The sequence below is a fragment of the Oncorhynchus masou genome, chromosome 2 (genome assembly GCF_036934945.1).
Source record: "Oncorhynchus masou masou isolate Uvic2021 chromosome 2, UVic_Omas_1.1, whole genome shotgun sequence".
Classification (NCBI taxonomy): Eukaryota; Metazoa; Chordata; class Actinopteri; order Salmoniformes; family Salmonidae; genus Oncorhynchus; species Oncorhynchus masou.
This window is the reverse complement of record NC_088213.1, coordinates 14,475,694-14,498,775: the sequence shown is the minus strand read 5'-3', so window position 1 is coordinate 14,498,775 and position 23,082 is coordinate 14,475,694. Positions and strand designations below refer to the sequence as shown.

The following is a 23,082-nucleotide window of genomic DNA, read 5'->3' as shown; positions in this document are numbered from 1 at the left end:
GAACGTACAAGTAGACTTGCCATCATCACCCTCATCATCATTATCATCCTCACCATCGTCATCACCATCATCTTCATCACCATCTTCACTATCATCTTCATCACCATTGTCTTCATCATCTTCCGCCTTGTTATCAATGACATCGTCATCATCCATCGTGTCACACCAATCTCACATCACCAGTGTGACCAGTCCCACCACAGCTCCCAGTCTGTCCTCCCTCTCCATGGAACGTTCTTATTCAACATCATCATCCACTTCTGGGTTGAGTGTGATGTCACCATCCCCATCAAGTGTCTTCCCCTCCACTGGTATGACGTCATCACCCTCTGCCCTTTTGTCACCTGCTCTTACATCATCATCCTCTGCCCTCATGTCCCATGGTGTGACTTCGTCACCCAGCTCCCTGGCATCCAGCGTGACATCATCATCCACTGTCCACTTGTCCACTGGTATGTCATCTTCCTCCGCACTCATGTCTCGTGGTGTTACATCATCATTAATTGCCCTGGCATCCAGTGTGACATCATCATTCCCCTCCCATCTCTCAGAGGAAGTGAGTGTGACTTCTGTTCTTGTTACAGAGACAGCGATGGAGGAGTTAACTGTGGGAACATCCAGAGAGACAGGGGTTAATTTCCACAAAGACAACGACACCAGATTATCCCAAACAGGGAACCTCACCTTAGCCGACAGGCCTGCACTCACAACATCACAGGTGTCACCTTTGACCCCTCGAGAGGACACAACAACTGCATCCCTACAGCTCACGACCGTGACCACCACAACCATAGCTTCAACCACAACACAGCCAATCACAGAGAGCCCAACCACAACAACAACACGCAGAACCACCACCACCACGGACGCTCCAGCCTCCAGGAGAACACTGTCACCTCCAATCCCAAAGACCAAACCCAGAGGGACGACCACCCCGTTCCCCTTCACCACCACCACGGAGGCTCCACCCCGGCAGTGCAACGTCACAGAGAAGATCTGGGTTAAAACAAGTAAGAGACACAGAAAAAAGAATGCCATGAACCTTTTCTCAACAGGTTGTTACATTGTTGGTCGTAGTTGGGGTTATGGTTGTAAATACACAGATATATAGTTGACTATATATAGTTCTATTTTCCAAATAGAATATGCCTTCCCTCTCTCTTCTCTTCCCTGCCTCCCCCTCTCTCTCTCTCTCTCTCTCTCTCTCTCCCACCCCCTCTCTCTCACCCTCTCATATTTTTGTCTCTACAGTTCTGACCATCCATGTGAGAAGGAACCGCCTGGACAGCATCCAGAGACAGAACCTGCGTAGAGGGCTGACCCAGGCTCTGAGTAGAGCTCTGAATGACACCACTGCCCAGGCTCAGGTCAGTAGGACTCACACCTACTCTCTCTTTCTCTGTATGTATCTCTCTCTCTCTCCGTCTTTGTCTCTGTCTCTCTATATCACTCTCTCTCTCTCTCTCTCTCTCTCTCTCTCTCTCTCTCTCTCTCTCTCTCTCTATATATATATATATATATATATATATATCTCTCTCTCTCTCTCTCTCTCTCTCTCTGTCTGTCTTTGTCTCTATCTGTCTCTCTATCTCTCTCTCTGTCTTTGTCTCTGTCTCTGTCTTTGTCTCTGTCTCTCTATCTCACTCTCTCTCTCTCTCTCTCTCTCTCTCTGTCTCTCTGTCTCTCTCTCTCTGTCTTTGTCTCTCTCTCTATATCTCTCTCTGTCTTTGTCTCTCTCTCTATATCTCTCTCCTGCTCGTCTTCTCTCTCCTGCTCTCTCTCTCTCTCTCTCTCTCTCTCTCTCTCTCTCCCTCTCCGTCTTTGTCTCTGTCTCTCTATATCACGCCCTCTCTCTCTCTCTCTCTCTCTCTCTCTGTCTTTGTCTCTCTATATCTCTCTCTCTCTCTCTCTCTCTCTCTCTGTCTTTCTCTGTCTCTCTATATCACTCTCTCTCTCTGTCTTTGTCTCTGTCTCTCTATATCACACTCTCTCTCTCTCTCTCTCTCTCTCTCTCTCTCTCTGTCTTTGTCTCTCTATATCACTCTCTCTCTCTCTCTCTCTCTCTCTCTCTCTCTCTCTCTCTCTCTCTCTCTCTCTCTCTCTCTCTCTCTCTCGCTGTCTTTCATGTGTGGTGTAGCCTCTGCTGAGTCCTCAACAACTGGATGTCCTGGTTTTCAGGGGAAATTAAAAATGAGAGCCTGTGACCTGACTTCTGCTTTTGGACGTTAACAAGGTGACCGCAGGGCGACATAACTCCTCCTCCACATTTACTGGATTGGTTAAACAGACTGTATGGGATCTAGTTCCAGGTGTTTCTCTTACGCCTGCTACGTTAGGGGATGTGTGTTAAGATAGAGGACGCGGGTCTGGGCAGAGGAGATGTAGTCGTTGTTTGTGTGCGGAAAAATGTACTTACTTGGCCAAAACCTGTACTCAGGGACTAAGGCAAAACACCTTAAAGACTGGGCAAAACGCCCACCTCACACATCTGAGGATATAGCAGCTGAAATAACAGCATGTTACCTAAAGAAGCAGATCTCCATGAATAAGGAAGGACCATACAGGGATCCTCATGTAGGTTAACTGTGAGGAGCAATGAGGATTCATTTAGAAATTAGGCTGACAGAATATGTCCCTGAAGGTATGGGGTCGTGATGTCACATCCTAGGGACTGCACCAAGATGAAAACCAGATAAGACAGCAAACTGTGACCCCAGGTGAGAAACCAAGGGCCCTGCTCAGTCACCACTGGTTACCAAGTTACCTGGAGAAGTCTAACAACACAGTACTCTCCTCTGATTGAACCAGGGGCCCTGTTCAGTCACCACTGGTTACCAAGTTACCTGGAGAAGTCTAACAACACAGTACTCTCCTCTGATTGAACCAGGGGCCCTGTTCAGTCACCACTGGTTACCAAGTTACCTGGAGAAGTCTAACAACACAGTACTCTCCTCTGATTGAACCAGGGCCCTGTTCTGATTGAACCAGGGGCCCTGTTCAGTCACCACTGGTTACCAAGTTACCTGGAGAAGTCTAACAACACAGTACTCTCCTCTGATTGAACCAGGGGCCCTGTTCAGTCACCACTGGTTACCAAGTTACCTGGAGAAGTCTAACAACAGAACTCTCCTCTCTCCTCCTCTGTTTTGATTGACAGCATGATCATAGGATATGATATTCAGCTGTGTGATGTTGAGTGTTGTCTTTATTTAATGCAGAACCATGTCATTCCAAACTGTCAGCAAAAGGAGCAATATTTTCCCCCAAAACACGTTGCTACCAGGTTCAGGTTCAATACAGCCGTACAGCCACCGGGTTTGAAAAGCTCACCGTTTCTTTTCAGTGATGATATGGACACATCTATACAACACAATAACCGCCTGTCTGTGGATTAAACAGTCACCGCTCTTCTTGCCAGAATCATTCTCCTTCCCAATAAGCCTGTAATACCGCCACTCAATGTGGCTTTGGATCAGGAGGACCTCTTGGTTATGATAAGAGAGACTACTGAGACACAGTGGCAGCGGGGAGTGTGTGTGTGTGTGTGTGTGTGTGTGTGTGTGTGTGTGTGTGTGTGTGTGTGTGTGTGTGTGTGTGTGTGTGTGTGTGTGTGTGTGTGTGTGTGTGTGTGTGTGAGAGGAGAGCATGTTTTATGTAAATGCACATCCATGAGAAATTACCCCTTTCAATGTCTGGAAATGAATTTGGTACTAAAAAGCAACATGCGTTTCTAATATGGCCTGGAGATGAATGGAGCAGCAATGTGATCCCTGTGTAACAGACAGAGTGTTTGTCTCCACACAGATTCCACTGGGTCTGAGTACCTTCTGATGAGTGTGCTTGTGTTTGTGTATGTGTGTGTTTTCAGGTGCAGTGGGACTGTGTAGAATATTATTTCCCTGAATGAAGTGGGTCTGATACCAATGTGAAGGTCATAGGAACCTTCAGGAGTCATAGGCATGTGGTACTGCAGGTCTCATGTTTCTCTCTCTCTGTCTCTCTCTCTGTCTCTTAAGTTTGAAGTTTAATGTCACTTGCACAAGTGTAGTGAAATGCCTTTCTTCCAAACCCAACGATACGGTACTAAATCAATCAATGCACTGAGCACTAAACTAACATAAGCTCCAACAATCACAGACAATAAATAAAAAAGAAGAAAGAAGAAGAACAGGAGAAAGTACGACGCTACAGTGGGGCAAAAAAGTATTTAGTCAGCCACCAATTGTGCAAGTTCTCCCACTTAAAAAGATGAGAGAGGCCTGTAATTTTCATCATAGGTACACTTCAACTATGACAGACAAAATGAGAAAAAAAATCCAGAAAATCACATTGTAGGATTTTTAATTCATTAATTTGCATATTATGGTGGAAAAATTTTCCTTTTTCAGGACCCTGTCTTTTAAAGATAATTAGTAAAAATCCAAATAACTTCACAGATTTTCATTGTAAAGGGTTTAAACACTGTTTCCCATGCTTGTTCAATGAACCATAAACAATTCACGAACATGCACCTATGGAACGATCGTTAAGACACTAACAGCCTACAGAAGGTAGGCAATTAAGGTCACAGTTATGAAAACGTAGGACACTAAAGAGGTCTTTCTACTGACTCTGAAAAACACCAAAAGAAAGATGCCCAGGGTCCCTGCTCATCTGCGTGAACGTGCCTTAGGCATGCTGCAAGGAGCCATGAGGACTGCAAATGTGTCCAGGGCAATAAATTGCAATGCCCGTACTGTGAGACACCTAAGACAGCGCTACAGGCAGTCAGGACGGACTTGCTGATCATCCTCGCAGTGGCAGACCACGTGTAACAACACCTACACAGGATTGGTACATCCGAACATCACACCTGCGGGACAGGTACAGGATGCAACAACAACTGTCTGAGTTACACCAGGAACGCACAATCCCTCCATCAGTGCTCAGACTGTCCTCAATAAGCTGAGACAGGCTGGACTGAGGGCTTGTAGTCCTGTTGAAAGGCAGGTCCTCACCAGACATCACTGGCAACAATGGGCACAAACCCATTGTCGCTGGACCAGACAGGACTAGCAAAAAGTGCTTTTCACTGACGAATTGCAGTTTTGTCTCACCAGGGGTGATGGTCGAATTTGTGTTTACTGTCGAAGGAATGATCGTTACACCGAGGCCTGTACTCTGGAGTGGGATCGATTTGGAGGTGGAGGGTCCATCATGATCTGGGGCAGTGTGTCACAGCATCATCGGACTGAGCTTGTTGTCATTGCAGGCAATCTCAACCCTGTGCATTACAGGGAAGACATCCTCCTCTCTCATGTTGTACCCTTCCTGCAGGCTCATCCTGACATGACCCTCCTGCATGACAATGCCCCCAGCCATACTGCTCGTTCTGTGCACGATTTCCTGCAAGACAGCAATGTCAGTGTTCTGCCATGTCGAGCAAAGACCCCAGATCTCAATCCCATTGAACACTTCGGCGACCTGTTAGATCGGAGGGTGAGGGCTAGGGCCATTCCCCCCAGAAATGTCCGGGAACTTGCAGGTATCTTGGTGGAAGAGTGGGGTAACATCACACAGCAAGAACTGGCAAATCTGGTGCAGTCCATGAGGAGGAGATGCAATGCAGTACCTAATGCAGCTGGTGGCCACACCATATACTGATACTGTTACTTTGGATTTTGATCCCCCCTTTGTTCAAGGACACATTATTCCATTTCTGTTAGTCACATGTCTGTGGAACTTGTTCAGTTTATGTCTCAGTTGTTGAATCTGGTTATGTTCATACAAATATGTACACGTTAGGTTTTCTGAAATAAACGCAGTTGACTGTGAGATGACGTTATGAGAAACAGAGTAGCAGCAGCGTAATGATGATTGTATGTGTGTTTTATCAGTCCTGTGATTGTGCATAGAAACGGGGAAAAAATACAAGTCAAGTCCAAGGGTCAACTCAGATAGTCCATGTAGCTACTCTTTTAGCTATTTAACAACCCTTATGGCTTGGGGATAGAAGCTGTTCAGGAGCCTCTTGGTGTCAGACTTGATGCACCGGTACCGCTTGCTGTGCGGAGAGAACAGTCTGTGGCTTGGGTGGCTGGAGTCTACCGATTTTCCGGGCCTTCCTTTCACACCGCCTTTTATACAGTCGTGGCCAAAAGTTTTGAGAATGACACAAATATACATTTTTCCAAAGTCTGCTGCCTCAGTTTGTATGATGGCAATTTGCATATACTCCAGAATGTTATGAGTGATCAGATGAATTGCAATTAATTGCAAAGTCCTCTTTGCCATACAAATGAACTGAATCCCCCAAAAACATTTCCACTGCATTTCAGCCCTGCCACAAAAGGACCAGGTGACATCATGTCAGTGATTCTCTCGTTAACACAGATGTGAGTGTTGACGAGGACAATGCTGGAGATCACTCTGTCATGCTGATTGAGTTCAAATAACAGACTGGAAGCTTCCAAAGGAGGGTGGTGCTTGGAATCATTGTTCTTACATTTACATACATTACATTTAAGTCATTTAGCAGACGCTCTTATCCAGAGCGACTTACAAATTGGTGAATTCACCTTCTGACATCCAGTGGAACAGCCACTTTACAATAGTGCATCTAAATCATTAAGGAGAGGGGGGGTGGTGAAGGATTACTTATCCTATCCTAGGTATTCCTTGAAGAGGTGGGGTTTCAGGTGTCTCCGGAAGGTGGTGATTGACTCCGCTGTCCTGGCGTCGTGAGGGAGTTTGTTCCACCATTGGGGGCCAGAGCAGCGAACAGTTTGACTGGGCTGAGCGGGAACTGTACTTCCTCAATGGTAGGGAGGCGAGCAGGCCAGAGGTGGATGAACGCAGTGCCCTTGCTTGGGTGTAGGGCCTGATCAGAGCCTGGAGGTACTGCGGTGCCGTTCCCCTCACAGCTCCGTAGGCAAGCACCATGGTCTTGTAGCGGATGCGAGCTTCAACTGGAAGCCAGTGGAGAGAGCGGAGGAGCGGGGTGACGTGAGAGAACTTGGGAAGGTTGAACACCAGACGGGCTGCGGCGTTCTGGATGAGTTGTAGGGGTTTAATGGCACAGGCAGGGAGCCCAGCCAACAGCGAGTTGCAGTAATCCAGACGGGAGATGACAAGTGCCTGGATTAGGACCTGCGCCGCTTCCTGTGTGAGGCAGGGTCGTACTCTGCGGATGTTGTAGAGCATGAACCTACAGGAACGGGCCACTGCCATGATGTTGGTTGAGAACGACAGGGTGTTGTCCAGGATCACGCCAAGGTTCTTAGCGCTCTGGGAGGAGGACACAATGGAGTTGTCAACCGTGATGGCGAGATCATGGAACGGGCAGTCCTTCCCCGGGAGGAAGAGCAGCTCCGTCTTGCCGAGGTTCAGCTTGAGGTGGTGATCCGTCATCCACACTGATATGTCTGCCAGACATGCAGAGATGCGATTCGCCACCTGGTCATCAGAAGGGGGAAAGGAGAAGATTAATTGTGTGTCGTCTGCATAGCAATGATAGGAGAGACCATGTGAGGTTATGACAGAGCCAAGTGACTTGGTGTATAGCGAGAATAGGAGAGGGCCCAGAACAGAGCCCTGGGGGACACCAGTGGTGCGAGCGCGTGGCGAGGAGACAGATTCTCGCCACGCCACCTGGTAGGAGCGACCTGTCAGGTAGGACGCAATCCAAGCGTGGGCCGCGCCGGAGATGCCCAACTCGGAGAGGGTGGAGAGGAGGATCTGATGGTTCACAGTATCGAAGGCAGTTGATAGGTCTAGAAGGATGAGAGCAGAGGAGAGAGAGTTAGCTTTAGCAGTGCGGAGCGCCTCCGTGATGCAGAGAAGAGCAGTCTCAGTTGAATGACTAGTCTTGAAACCTGACTGATTTGGATCAAGAAGGTCATTCTGAGAGAGATAGCGGGAGAGCTGGCCAAGGACGGCACGTTCAAGAGTTTTGGAGAGAAAAGAAAGAAGGGATACTGGTCTGTAGTTGTTGACATCGGAGGGATCGAGTGTAGGTTTTTTCAGAAGGGGTGCAACTCTCGCTCTCTTGAAGACGGAAGGGACGTAGCCAGCGGTCAGGGATGAGTTGATGAGCGAGGTGAGGTAAGGGAGAAGGTCCCCGGAAATGGTCTGGAGAAGAGAGGAGGGGATAGGGTCGAGCGGGCAGGTTGTTGGGCGGCCGGCCGTCACAAGAAGCGAGATTTCATCTGGAGAGAGAGGGGAGAAAGAGGTCAGAGCACAGGGTAGGGCAGTGTGAGCAGAACCAGCGGTGTCGTTTGACTTAGCAAACGAGGATCGGATGTCGTCGACCTTCTTTTCAAAATGGTTGACGAAGTCATCTGCAGAGAGGGAGGAGGGGGAGGGGGAGGAGGATTCAGGAGGGAGGAGAAGGTGGCAAAGAGCTTCCTAGGGTTAGAGGCAGATGCTTGGAATTTAGAGTGGTAGAAAGTGGCTTTAGCAGCAGAGACAGAGGAGGAAAATGTAGAGAGGAGGGAGTGAAAGGATGCCAGGTCCGCAGGGGAGGCGAGTTTTCCTCCATTTCCGCTCGGCTGCCCGGAGCTCTGTTCTGTGAGCTCTACGCAATGAGTCATCGAGCCACGGAGCGGGAGGGGAGGACCGAGCCGGCCTGGAGGATAGGGAACATAGAGAGTCAAAGGATGCAGAAAGGGAAGTGAGGAGGGTTGAGGAGGCAGAATCAGGAGAAAGGTTGAGAAGGTATGAGCAGAGGGAAGAGATGATAGGATGGAAGAGGAAAGAGTAGCGGGGAGAGAGAGCGAAGGTTGGGACGGCGCGATACCATCCGAGTAGGGGCAGTGTGGGAAGTGTTGGATGAGAGCGAGAGGGAAAAGGATACAAGGTAGTGGTCGGAGACTTGGAGGGGAGTTGCAGTGAGGTTAGTGGAAGAACAGCATCTAGTAAAGATGAGGTCGAGCGTATTGCCTGCCTTGTGAGTAGGGGGGAAGGTGAGAGGGTGAGGTCAAAAGAGGAGAGGAGTGGAAAGAAGGAGGCAGAGAGGAATGAGTCAAAGGTAGACGTGGGGAGGTTAAAGTCGCCCAGGACTGTGAGAGGTGAGCCGTCCTCAGGAAAGGAGCTTATCAAGGCATCAAGCTCATTGATGAACTCTCCGAGGGAACCTGGAGGGCGATAAATGATAAGGATGTTAAGCTTGAAAGGGCTGGTAACTGTGACAGCATGGAATTCAAAGGAGGCGATAGACAGATGGGTAAGGGGGAGAGAGAGAATGACCACTTGGGAGAGATGAGGATCCCGGTGCCACCACCCCGCTGACCAGAAGCTCTCGGGGTGTGCGAGAACACGTGGGCGGACGAAGAGAGAGCAGTAGGAGTAGCAGTGTTATCTGTGGTGATCCATGTTTCCGTCAGTGCCAGGAAGTCGAGGGACTGGAGGGAGGCATAGGCTGAGATGAACTCTGCCTTGTTGGCCGCAGATCGGCAGTTCCAGAGGCTACCGGAGACCAGGAACTCCACGTGGGTCGTGCGCGCTGGGACCACCAGATTAGGGTGGCCGCGGCTACGCGGTGTGGAGCGTTTGTATGGTCTGTGCAGAGAGGAGAGAACAGGGATAGATAGACACATAGTTAACAGGGTACAGAAGAGGCTACGCTAATGCAAAGGAGATTGGAATGACAAGTGGACTACACGTCTCGAATGTTCAGAAAGTTAAGCTTACGTAGCAAGAATCTTATTGACTAAAATGATTGAAATGATACAGTACTGCTGGAGTAGGCTAGCTGGTAGTGGCTGCGATGTTGACACTACACTAATCAAGTCGTTCCGTCGAGTGTAATAGTTTCTACAGTGCTGCTATTCGGGGGCTAGCTGGCTAGCTAGCAGGTTAATTGCGTTACGTTACTTTAAAAGAACGACAATAGCTGGCTAGCTAACCTAGAAAATCGCTCTAGGCTACACAATTGTCAACTGTCAACCATGCGAAACAAGTGCTGTCATCATTGCTTTGCACAAAAAGGGCTTCACAGACAAGGATATTGCTGCCAGTGTGATTGCACCTAAATCTACCATTTATCGGATCATCAAGAACTTCAAGGAGAGCGATTCAATTGTTGTGAAGAAGGCTTCAGGGCGCCCAAGAAAATCCAGCAAGTGCCAGGACTGTCTCCTAAAGTTGATTCAGCTGCGGGATCGGGGCACTACCAGTATAGAGCTTGCTCAGGAATGGCAGCAGGCAGGTGTGAGTGCATCTGCACGCACAGTGAGGCGAAGACTTTTGGAGGATGGCCTGGTGTCAAGAAAGGCAGCAAAGAAGCCACTTCTCTCCAGGAAAAACATCAGGGACAGACTGATATTCTGCAAAAAGTACAGGGATTGGACTGCTGAGGACTGGGGTAATGTCATTTTCTCTTATGAATCCCCTTTCCGATTGTTTAGGGCATCAGGAAAAAGCTTGTCCGGAGAAGACAAGGGGAGCATCCTGAGACCATTCATGTGTGGGGTTGCTTCTCAGCCAAGGGAGTGGGCTCACTCACAATTTTGCCTAAGGACACAGCCATGAATAAGAATGGTACCAACACATCCTCCGAGAGCAACTTCTTCCAACCATCCAGGAACAGTTCGGTGATGAACATAGCCTTTTCCAGCATGATGGAGCACCTTGGCATAAGGCAAAGGTGATAACTAAGTGGATCGGGGAACAAAACATCGATATTTTGTGTTCATGGCCAGGAAACTCCCCAGACCTTAATCCCATTGAGAACTTGTGGTCAATCCTCAAGAGGCGGGTGGACAAACAAAACACCACAAATTCTGACAAACTCCAAGCATTGATTATGCAAGAATGGGCTGCCATCAGTCAGGATGTGGCCCAGAAGTTAATTGACAGCATGCCAGTGTAGATTGCAGAGGTCTTGAAAAAGAAGGATGAACAATGCAAATATTGACTCTTTGCATCAACTTCATATAATTGTTAATAAAAGCCTTGGACACTTATGAAATCCTTGTAATTATACTTCAGTATTCGATAGTAACATCTGACAAAAATATCTAAAGACACTGAAGCAGCAAACTTTGTGAAAATGAATATGTGTGCCATTCTCAAAACCTTTGGCCACGACTGTAAAGGTTAGGCTAGGAAAAACTCCCTAGAAAGGCCAGAACCTAGGAAGAAACCTAGAGAGGAACCAGGCTATGAGGGGTGGCCAGTCCTCTTCCAGTGCCGGGTGGAAATTATAACAGAACATGGCAAAGATGTTCAAATAGTTGTATATGTTCATAGATGACCAGCAGGGTCAAATAATAATAAGTGGTTGTAGAGAGTGCAACAGGTCAGCACCTCAGGAGTAAATGTCAGTTGGCTTTACATAGCCGATCATTCATAGTATCTCTACTGCTCCTGCTGTCTCTAGAGAGTTGAAAACAGCAGGTCTGGGACAGGTAGCACGTCCAGTGAACAGGTCAGGGTTCCATAGCCGTAGGCAGAACAGTTGGTGCAGTTGTAGAATTTTTGAGGATTTGAGGGCCCATGCCAAACCTTTTATTTTTCCTGAGGGGGCAGAGGTGCTGTTGTGCTTTCTTCACGGCTGTGCCTACAGGGAGGGAGTGAGTGAACCATTTAGGTCCTTAGGTATTTGGACACCGAGGAACTTTAGACCCACTTTACAGCAGCCACGTTGATGTGGATGGGGGCGTCCTCACACCCCTTTCTCCTGTAGTCCACCATCAGCTCCTTGGTCTGACTGATGTTGAGGGAGAGGTTGTTGTCCCGGCACCACACTGCCAGGTCACTGACCTCCTCCCTGTAGGTTTTCTTATCATCGCCGGTGATCAGGCCTACTACCGGCGGTGTCGTGAGCAAACTTGATGATTGTGTTGGAGTCGTGCATGGCCACGCAGTTGTGGGTGAACAGGGAGTACAGGAGGTGACTAAGCACACACCCCTGTGGGACCCCCGTGTTGAGGGTCAGTGTGGCGGAGGTGATGTTGCTACCCTCACCGCCTGGGGTTGGCCCGTCAGGAAGTCCAGGCTCTCTCTCTCTCTCTCTCTCCTCTGTTCTTTCTCAATCTCTTTTTCTCTCTCTTTCTCTACCTCTTTTCCTCTCTTTCTCTACCTCTGTCTCTCTCTCGTACCGTAGAACTTTCCAGCTAGCACATAACGTTCTGAGAACCATATGTTTCTTAAAGCTTGGTGAGAGTGTGGTTGTCCTATGGTTATTTTGCATACAACCCCCACAATGCTCTGGGAATGGTGCAGGATACCCAGCTAGCACACAACGTTTTGAGAACCATTATGTTTCTGAGGTGGGAATTTCAGTACTTCAGCATAACGTTTCCTCATGGTTCTATTTCAAGTAATGTTCTCAAATTGTTTAGAGAAAATTAAGAAATAACGTTCTTCTGTGGGATTTCAGTACTTCAGCATAACGTTTCCTCATGGTTCTATGTAAAGTCATGTTCTCACAACATTAAGAAAATTTTCCATAAAAAACGAAAAGAAATCATTAACGTTTAAAGAATGTTATTTTAAAACCTATTCATTCTGTTCTCATTCTATTCTCTCTTGTTAAGTGTGTTGGCCGTGCACACTATTTGGCCACACCTGATCTTAGTGCTTGTTTCCTTTAAAATGGGGTCTGTTTAAATAGACTGAAATTAACTGCTTTGCATGAGTAAAAAACATAGCATCACAGCTCCATTCTAGGGTGGTGCAGTGGACTAATTCCCTACATAGAGAACAGAAGATCATAGGTTCAAATCTCACTGATGCGGTGCCATAAAAATAAATGTGTTTGCATGATTAATGCCTGAGCAAATGCATTTCCATGTCTCCTATCGATGCTTAGATTTCTAAACAGTTACTTACCTTCAAATAAACTATAATTTCTGTTCTCAGAATGTTGATAAAACCTACCAGGAAAACTTTCAGGGAACCATAGTAGAATGTTCTGAGAACATCCCTGCAACCTTAAAATGTATGTTTCCAGAACTGGCAACATGTATGTTCCCACAACTTCCAAGGAACCAAATGTGCTAGCTAGGTTGTCACTAATCTAAATATGAGTACATATTTATTTTCAGTCCCAGGGGAAAATGTTTTGTTTGTTTTTAATTACAGAGCAGAGATGGTTACTAGGAATGCTCTAGCGGGGTAAGGCCGGAAAGAACGATGAGGAGCAGCAGATTAAATTACTTTCATTTGGCAAGACCAGAGGAAAGCTATTGTAACAAAGTGAAAGCTTCTGGCCATTAAATGAAAGATTTTCATTGAGGTGGAAAGAGTGGAATGCTGAACTGACTGAAGTCCTTCAAGATAATCCATTGATGGTCTTTCACATCGGCCCGATAGACTTAGGAGGGTACGTTACCACTCAGCGACTTTTGCTGAAACCCAGTCTTTGAATAACGGCTGGGCTGGTGGAGTGATGGTGAATGGGTCCGATCATAACAAGGCTTGATTGTGAGGGGAATACTGTCGACTCATGGTAATATCAAGACTGTATGGGCTCTCAGTGTGGTACTGTCTGTCATCAAAGGATGAGGGATTTGATCTGTTTCACTTCTCTCACACAAACTCTCTACCTCTCCCTCTCTCTCTCTCTACCCCCCCTCTCTCTCTACCCCTCTCTCGCTCTCTCTCACTCTATACCTCCCTCTCTCCCGATACCTCTCTCTCTCTCTCTCTCTCTCTCTCTCTCTCTCTCTCTCTCTCTCTCTCTCTCTCTCTCTCTCCCTCTCTGTCACAGAAACAGACACACCTCCCACACACAACTCTCTGTCCTCTGTGTAATGTACAACTCTCTGTCCTCTGTGTAGTTACAGCTATCTGTCCTCTGTGTAATGTACAACTCTCTGTCCTCTGTGTAATGTACAACTCTCTGTCCTCTGTGTAGTTACAGCTATCTGTCCTCTGTGTAATGTACAACTCTCTGTCCTCTGTGTAATGTACAACTCTCTGTCCTCTGTGTAATGTACAACTCTCTGCCCTCTGTGTAATGTACAACTCTCTGTCCTCTGTGTAATGTACAACTCTCTGTCCTCTGTGTAATGTACAACTCTCTGTCCTCTGTGTAAGGTACAACTCTCTGTCCTCTGTGTAATGTACAACGCTCTGTTCTCTGTGTAATGTACAACTCTCTGTCCTCTGTGTAATGTACAACTCTTTGTTCTCTGTGTAATGTACAACTCTCTGTCCTCTGTGTAATGTACAACTCTCTGTCCTCTGTGTAATGTACAACTCTCTGTCCTCTGTGTAAGGTACAACTCTCTGTCCTCTGTGTAATGTACAACTCTCTGTCCTCTGTGTAATGTACAACTCTCTGCCCTCTGTGTAATGTACAACACTCTGTCCTCTGTGTAATGTACAACTCTCTGTCCTCTGTGTAATGTACAACTCTCTGTCCTCTGTGTAAGGTACAACTCTCTGTCCTCTGTGTAATGTACAACTCTCTGTTCTCTGTGTAATGTACAACTCTCTGTCCTCTGTGTAATGTACAACTCTTTGTTCTCTGTGTAATGTACAACTCTCTGTCCTCTGTGTAATGTACAACTCTCTGTCCTCTGTGTAATGTACAACTCTCTGTCCTCTGTGTAAGGTACAACTCTCTGTCCTCTGTGTAATGTACAACTCTCTGTTCTCTGTGTAATGTACAACTCTCTGTCCTCTGTGTAATGTACAACTCTTTGTTCTCTGTGTAATGTACAACTCTCTGTCCTCTGTGTAATGTACAACTCTCTGTCCTCTGTGTAATGTACAACTCTCTGTCCTCTGTTTTCGCTTCCCTTTCTCATTCCGTCTCCCATTCCCATGTTCCCATTTCCATGTTCCCATGTTCCCATTCCCATGTTCCCATGTTCCCATTCCCATGTTCCCATTCCCATGTTCCCATTCCCATGTTCCCATGTTCCCATTCCCATGTTCCCATGTTCCCATTCCCATGTTCCCATTCCCATGTTCCCATGTTCCCATTCCCATGTTCCCATTCCCATGTTCCCATTCCCATGTTCCCATGTTCCCATTCCCATGTTCCCATTCCCATGTTCCCATGTTCCCATTCCCATGTTCCCATGTTCCCATTCCCATGTTCCCATTCCCATGTTCCCATTCCCATGTTCCCATTCCCATGTTCCCATGTTCCCATTCCCATGTTCCCATTCCCTTGTTCCCATTCCCATGTTCCCATGTTCCCATTCCCATGTTCTCTCTTTCTATGAGACTCTCTTGTTCTCCCTCTCTCACCATCCTTCTGTTTCACAAGCAGTCAAAACATCCACTCCTACAACTCTACAACCAGCCAGTTGATTAGATGATCGATCATGCTTACTGATCCTGATAACAGATCCCTATTTCCCTCTGTGTTCTCAGGTGGAGACTGTGTTTGGCTCTCCCAACGTGACGGTGGGCTACCACGTAATTGGAGCAGACATGGTGTACCCGCCCTCTGTGGTGGTCGAGGCACTTCATTCAGACATGTTATTAAGGACGGCCGGGATAGGCTGATGGGTGACGTGCGACAGTTTGTCCCAGACATGTTATTAAACGGCGCTGCCCAACACAGCCACACCATGGAAACCCAGCCCTATCAGCCTCCAGCTCAAAACAGGTCTGATGGTTTAGACTGGAGACATGGCAGGAATATGTTTAAGATCATGTTGTTTTTCTTTCAGACATGTTATTATACAAGTTCATATACAGACATTATTAAGGAGGCTGCAGGACATTAGTCTACTCTGTGTTCATATACCAGACATGTTATTAAGAAGGCTGCAGGACATTAGTCTGCTCTGTGTTCATATACCAGACATGTTATTAAGGAGGCTGCAGGACATTAGTCTGCTCTGTGTTCATATACCAGACATGTTATTAAGGAGGCTGCAGGACATTAGTCTGCTCTGTGTTCATATACCAGACATGTTATTAAGAAGGCTGCAGGACATTAGTCTGCTCTGTGTACCAGACATATACCAGACATGTTATTAAGAAGGCTGCAGGACATTAGTCTGCTCTGTGTTCATATACCAGACATGTTATTAAGGAGGCTGCAGGACATTGGTCTGCTCTGTGTTCATATACCAGACATGTTATTAAGGAGGCTGCAGGACATTTGTCTGCTCTGTGTTCATATACCAGACATGTTATTAAGGAGGCTGCAGGACATTAGTCTGCTCTGTGTTCATATACCAGACATGTTATTAAGGAGGCTGCAGGACATTAGTCTGCTCTGTGTTCATATACCAGACATGTTATTAAGGAGGCTGCAGGACATTGATCTGCTCTGTGTTCATATACCAGACATGTTATTAAGGAGGCTGCAGGACATTTGTCTGCTCTGTGTTCATATACCAGACATGTTATTAAGGAGGCTGCAGGACATTAGTCTGCACTGTTCATATACCAGACATGTTATTAAGGAGGCTGCAGGACATTAGTCTACTCTGTGTTCATATACCAGACATGTTATTAAGGAGGCTGCAGGACATTAGTCTGCTCTGTGTTCATATACCAGACATGTTATTAAGGAGACTGCAGGACATTAGTCTGCTCTGTGTTCATATACCAGACATGTTATTAAGGAGGCTGCAGGACATTGGTCTGCCTGTGTTCATATACCAGACATGTTATTAAGGAGGCTGCAGGACATTTGTCTGCTAAGGAGGCTGCAGGACATTTGTCTGCTCTGTGTTCATATACCAGACATGTTATTAAGGAGGCTGCAGGACATTAGTCTGCTCTGTGTTCATATACCAGACATGTTATTAAGGAGGCTGCAGGACATTCGTCTGCTCTGTGTTCACATACCTGACATGTTATTAAGGAGGCTGCAGGACATTAGTCTGCTCTGTGTTCATATACCAGACATGTTATTTAGGAGACTGCAGGACATTGGTCTGCTCTGTGTTCATATACCTGACATGTTATTAAGGAGTCTGCAGGACATTAGTCTGCTCTGTGTTCACATACCTGACATGTTATTAAGGAGGCTGCAGGACATTCGCCGGCTCTGTGTTCGTATATCAGACATGTTATTAAGGAGGCTGCAGGACATTCGTCTGCTCTGTGTTCATTTACCAGACATGTTATTAAGGAGGCTGCAGGACATTCGTCTGCTCTGTGTTCATATACAAGCTCATATTGATGGGGTTGAGTATTGATCTACAGTTACTCTTCATGTTCTATGATCTCAATGGGTGTTCTCTGTGTGTTCCAGTTTTGCGCTTCGTAGGTCCAGGAGATGACCCGCGTTCCTGTCGGTTCTCGCAGATGATGGAACAGAGGCTGGAGAACGTGTTCTCTGAGGCCCAGGCCAAAGTCCTGGACGTCCACACCAGACTCTCTGTCCAGGTAGAGATATTATAGTACAATGGCCTCCTCCTCACTCAGTAACCCTGTGACCTGTGGAGGTGGTGACTTCATGTGTACGTGGTCCTCTGTAGCTCAGTTGGTAGAGCATGGTGCTTGCAACTCCAGGATAGTGGGTTTGATTCCTGGTACCTCCTGTATACCAAATGTGTCTGTAAATGGCTTCTATTTGGTATGAGTAGAAAGTATGTGAAGACAGTATGTTGTCTTTCTGCTCTTCATGATGTCCTTGTTACTGGTCCCAGCAGGGCAGTAATACAGTTCTATGGTTTTGTATTGTATACACATAGCCTAATCTCTAGATACTCTTATCAAAGCTTCCCACCACAGATCAATTATTTATTGTTTTTGTATCAGGATAAAGGTAAGACCCAGATGCAGACCGTGTTGAAGTGACAATGTTTATACAGCAATAAGGGCAAAGGTTCAGGGGCTCAGGGGCAGGCTCAGGGGCAGGCAGAGTGGTCAGGCAGGCAGGCAGAGTGGTCAGGCGGGCAGGCTCAGGGGCAGGCAGAGTTGTTTTGGCTTATTTTAGATGTTATGAAATTAAACTTCAGTACAAACAAATGCAAAGAGTCTAAATATGGGTCGTCCGATTGGTCATTTTGATGTGTGGCACAGTTAGTGTGGATTAAATCTCAAAGCATTTTGCTCCTACCGTTTCCACAGACACAGCTCTGCAGTTGAAGAGGTTTGGCACGAGCAAAGACAAATGCAAGCTGTGTATAACTGGAGCATAATTATCATTCCTAAGTGCATTGTTCATGTGCCATTGTAAATAGAAGCTGTTCTCTGATCTGAACTGATGTGTTTAGGGAGACAGTGTTTGTGTTGTTTTAATGAGCTTCCTAGCTGCCGTGGTAACATGTCCACTATGTTATGTATGTATGTCAAGGTTTAGTTTTTAGGTTTTGTGTAGTTGACGTTATAAACACTTGCACAGTGGCGAATGGCTTGACAGTTTCACTCTTGACAGCCGTTTTAATATCTTCATGGATTTAAGCATATTTTTGTTATGCTAATTATGCCAATACATTTTATACCTCCTCTGTAACTTATTAAACATTAAAGTAGATTGATCTAAATTGAAATTATGTTGTGCAACTTTGTCTCTATTTCCCTCTCTCCTCTCTATCTCATCTCCCTCTCTCCATCTCCCTCTCTCCCTCTCTCCAGCTCCCTCTCTCCCTCTCTCCATCTCCCTCTCTCCATCTCCCTCTCGCCATCTCCCTCTCTCCATCTCCCTCCTTCCTTCTCTCCATCTCCCTCTCTCCCTCTCCCCTCTCTCCATCTCCCTCTCTCCATCTCCCTCTCTCCATCTCCCTCTCTCCATCTCCCTCTCTCCATCTTCCTCTCTCCATCTCCCTCTCTCCATCTACCTCTCTCCATCTCCCTCTCTCCATCTCCCTCTCTCCATCTCCCTCTCGCCATCTCCATCTCCCTCTCTCCCTCTCTCCATCTCCCTCTCTCCCTCTCTCCATCTCCCTCTCTCCATCTCCCCCTCTCCCTCCTCCCTCTCTCCATCTCCCTCTCCATCTCCCTCTCTCCATCTCCCTCTCTCCATCTCCCTCTCTCCATCTCCCTCTCTCCATCTCCCTCTCTCCATCTCCCTCTCTCCATCTCCCTCTCTCCATCTCCCTCTCTCCATCTCCCTCTCTCCATCTCCCTCTCTCCATCTCCCTCTCTCCATCTCCCTCTCTCCATCTCCCTGTCCTCTAGATGCTGAGTGTTTCTCAGTCAGTGGGTTCTCCTGCTGTGTCTCTGGTCTACATGGTGAGGAACGGGACCGCCCCTCTCAACGGCACCGCCGCCTCTAACCTCCTGGGTCACCTGACCGCCGAGCTGGTCGGCTACTTCCTGTTCTACCCACCGCTGGTCATTGCTGAACGTAAGTGTCCTAGTGCCTCCTCGATGCCCTCCATCCTCATGATCCACATCAAGTGTCCCCAGAAACAGATCTAGAATCAGGTTACCCCCCCAATCCTAACCGTTACCTTTATTGGGATTCAAATACAAAACTGACCTGAGATCAGAGTCTACGTGCCAACTTCATACTACTCCCTAGACACCCCTGTGGGTTTCATATAGCCTGCATGACACACTTCTTTCTGGGTATTTATAGCAGTGAGTAGCATGGGTCTCTTCAGGAGAAGGACTGAGGTACTGGAAGGACTTGTATAGAATAACATGGACGAGTGACGTTCTCCAGCCCTTTGAGTAATTGGATGTTTGTGACTGTTGCTCAGCCATGTTCGTGACTGTTGCCCTCGCAAACAATGCATTTTTTTAAATGATTGAGTCACTGTACTGTAAGCTCTGAATGCTAAGGTACAGCTAGCCTCCTCCTCCTCCTCTGTAAGCTCTGGATGCTAAGGTACAGCTAGCCTCCTCCTCCTCCTCTTCCTCTGTAAGCTCTGGATGCTAAGGTACAGCTAGCCTCCTCCTCCTCCTCCTCTGTCCTCCTCCTCCTCCTCTGTAAGCTCTGGATGCTAAGGTACAGCTAGCCTCCTCCTCCTCCTCTGCATGCTCTGGATGCTAAGGGACAGCTAGCCTCCTCCTCCTCCTCTTCCTCTGTAAGCTCTGGATGCTAAGGGACAGCTAGCCTCCTCCTCCTCTGTATGCTCTGGATGCTAAGGTACAGCTAGCATCCTCCTCCTCTGTAAGCTCTGGATGCTAAGGTACAGCTAGCCTCCTCTCCTCTGTAAGCTCTGGATGCTAAGGACAGCAGCTCCTCCTCCTCCTCTGTATGCTCTGGATGCTAAGGCACAGCTAGCCTCCTCCTCCTCTTCCTCTGTATGCTCTGGATGCTAAGGCACAGCTGTATGCTCCTCCTCCTCCTCCTCTGTATGCTCTGGATGCTAAGGCACAGCTAGCCTCCTCCTCCTCCTCTGTATGCTCTGGATGCTAAGGCACAGCTAGCCTCCTCCTCTGTATGCTCTGGATGCTAAGGCACAGCTAGCCTCCTCCTCTGTATGCTCTGGATGCTAAGGTACAGCTAGCCTCCTCCTCCTCCTCTGTATGCTCTGGATGCTAAGGGACAGCTAGCCTCCTCCTCTGTATGCTCTGGATGCTAAGGTACAGCTAGCCTCCTCCTCCTCCTCCTCTGTAAGCTCTGGATGCTAAGGTACAGCTAGCCTCCTCCTCCTCCTCTGTAAGCTCTGGATGCTAAGGTACAGCTAACCCCCTGCCTCCTCCTCCTCTGTAAGCTCTGGATGCTAAGGTACAGCTAACCTCCTCCTCCCCCACCTCCTCCTTCTCTGTAAGCTCTGGATGCTAAGGTACAGCTAACCTCCTCCTCCCCCTCCTCCTCCTTCTCTGTAAGCTCTGGATGCTAAGGTACAGCTACCCCCTGCCTCCTCCTCCTCCTCTGTAAGGACAGGCCACATCTAACTAGGCTGCTCCAGTGTTCCCTCCCTATAGCAGCTGTGTATGTTAAAGGACGAATGAGCAGTCACAGGGAAACGGTGTGAGTAAACAACGTTCCCAGTACACTCTTCTAGTCTACCGTCTGCCTGCTCCCTCCATTTGAACTGGGAGAACGAACAAACGAATGCACTCCGATCAGCACAGAGAGAAATGCCATTCTGAGACGCTGGTCCAAGACGTTCCCTGCATCACAGACAGTTTTCCAAACATCTGGGAAGAGCGGCACATACTTCTCCTCCGAAACTCACACCGGAGTCACCCCTCACCCTTGATCCATGACTACCCAGGATGCACTTGGGTGACCCATGTGACCCTGTTTACGAGAGGGTTGCGCCACAGGGCTGTGCTCTGACATACAGTACATCTGCTAACATCATTACTGTATCATTAAGGGGTCGGCAGATGGCTGCTTGGTTTACATTGGACAGCATGGGCCAGATAAGAAGCATGAATGTTAATGAGTGTTGCGCTGACCCTCCACTTTGTGCTGTGAATAAATCAAGTGATGAGCATCATATAATGTGGGCACAGAGAGGGGGGGGGGGCAGTGTAGAATAGTGAGTAAAATAGCACAAGAGGAAGACAGAGGGGAGCGAGAAGCACAGAGTTGAAGACAGGAAGCAGATTCATCAGAGGGAAAGAGAGAGAGATGAGAGAGTTTGCCTTGTTGGTTTAGATTCAGCAGAGGGAAAGAGAGAGATGAGAGAGTTTGCCTTGTTGGTTTAGATTCAGCAGAGGGAAAGAGAGAGATGAGAGAGTTTGCCTTGTTGGTTTAGATTCATCAGAGGGAAAGAGAGAGATGAGAGAGTTTGCCTTGTTGGTTTAGATTCATCAGAGGGAAAGAGAGAGATGAGAGAGTTTGCCTTGTTGGTTTAGATTCAGCAGAGGGAAAGAGAGAGATGAGAGTTTGCCTTGTTGGTTTAGATTCAGCAGAGGGAAAGAGAGAGATGAGAGAGTTTGCCTTGTTGGTTTAGATTCAGCAGAGGGAAAGAGAGAGATGAGAGAGTTTGCCTTGTTGGTTTAGATTCATCAGAGGGAAAGAGAGAGATGAGAGAGTTTGCCTTGTTGGTTTAGATTCATCAGAGGGAAAGAGAGAGATGAGATAGTTTGCCTTGTTGGTTTAGATTCAGCAGAGGGAAAGAGAGAGATGAGAGAGTTTGCCTTGTTGGTTTAGATTCATCAGAGGGAAAGAGAGAGATGAGATAGTTTGCCCTGTTGGTTTTTAGATTCATCATTAAGTTTATAGGGAGGTGAGGAGTTTGCCCTTGTTGGTTTAATATTACAGTTTTATAGGGAGGTGAGGGAGTTTCTTGTTGGTTTAGATTCATTACAGTTTTATAAGAGGGAGGTCTCTGCCATTCATAAGATGATTACAGTTTATAGGGAGGTGAGGGAGGTTTGCCATTCATAATATTACAGTTTTATAGGGAGGTGAGGGAGGTTTGCCATTCATAATATTACAGTTTTATAGGAGGTGAGGGAGTCTCTGCCATTCATAATATTACAGTATTACAGTTTATAGGGAGGTGAGGGAGGTCTCTGCCATATTACAGTTTTATAGGGAGGTGAGGGAGGTCTCTGCCATTCATAATATTACAGTTTTATAGGGAGGTGAGGGAGGTCTCTGCCATTCATAATATTACAGTTTTATAGGGAGGTGAGGGAGGTCTCTGCCATTCATAATATTACAGTTTTATAGGGAGGTGAGGGAGGTCTCTGCCATTCATAATATTACAGTTTTATAGGGAGGTGAGGGAGGTCTCTGCCATTGTAATATTACAGTTTTATAGGGAGGTGAGGGAGGTCTCTGCCATTCATAATATTACAGTTTTATAGGGAGGTGAGGGAGGTCTCTGCCATTCATAATATTACAGTTTTATCTCTGCCATTCGTAATATTACAGTTTTATAGGGAGGTGAGGGAGGTCTCTGCCATTCATAATATTACAGTTTTATAGGGAGGTGAGGGAGGTCTCTGCCATTCATAATATTACAGTTTTATAGGGAGGTGAGGGAGGTCTCTGCCATTCATAATATTACAGTTTTATAGGGAGGTGAGGGAGGTCTCTGCCATTCATAATATTACAGTTTTATAGGGAGGTGAGGGAGGTCTCTGCCATTCGTAATATTACAGTTTTATAGGGAGGTGAGGGAGGTCTCTGCCATTCATAATATTACAGTTTTATAGGGAGGTGAGGGAGGTCTCTGCCATTCATAATATTACAGTTTTATAGGGAGGTGAGGGAGGTCTCTGCCATTCATAATATTACAGTTTTATAGGGAGGTGAGGGAGGTCTCTGCCATTCATAATATTACAGTTTTATAGGGAGGTGAGGGAGGTCTCTGCCAT

General features: G+C 47.1%; 2 protein-coding genes across 2 annotated transcripts in view; both read left to right on the top strand.

The window, feature by feature from the left end:
* Positions 1-15,447, top strand: part of LOC135552600 (mucin-5AC-like) — an 81,570-nt gene extending 66,123 nt beyond the window's left edge. The window contains exons 3-5 of the mRNA XM_064984318.1: positions 585-1,010; positions 1,252-1,367; positions 15,313-15,447. Of these exons, the coding sequence (XP_064840390.1) occupies positions 585-1,010; positions 1,252-1,367; positions 15,313-15,447 (677 nt within the window). The remainder of the gene's footprint in view (positions 1-584; positions 1,011-1,251; positions 1,368-15,312) is intronic.
* Positions 15,448-17,115: 1,668 nt separating this feature from the next.
* The window catches only part of LOC135552592 (UPF0606 protein KIAA1549L-like), an 83,181-nt gene continuing 77,214 nt past the window's right edge, over positions 17,116-23,082 (top strand). The window contains exons 1-2 of the mRNA XM_064984308.1: positions 17,116-17,289; positions 19,027-19,195. Of these exons, the coding sequence (XP_064840380.1) occupies positions 17,116-17,289; positions 19,027-19,195 (343 nt within the window). The remainder of the gene's footprint in view (positions 17,290-19,026; positions 19,196-23,082) is intronic.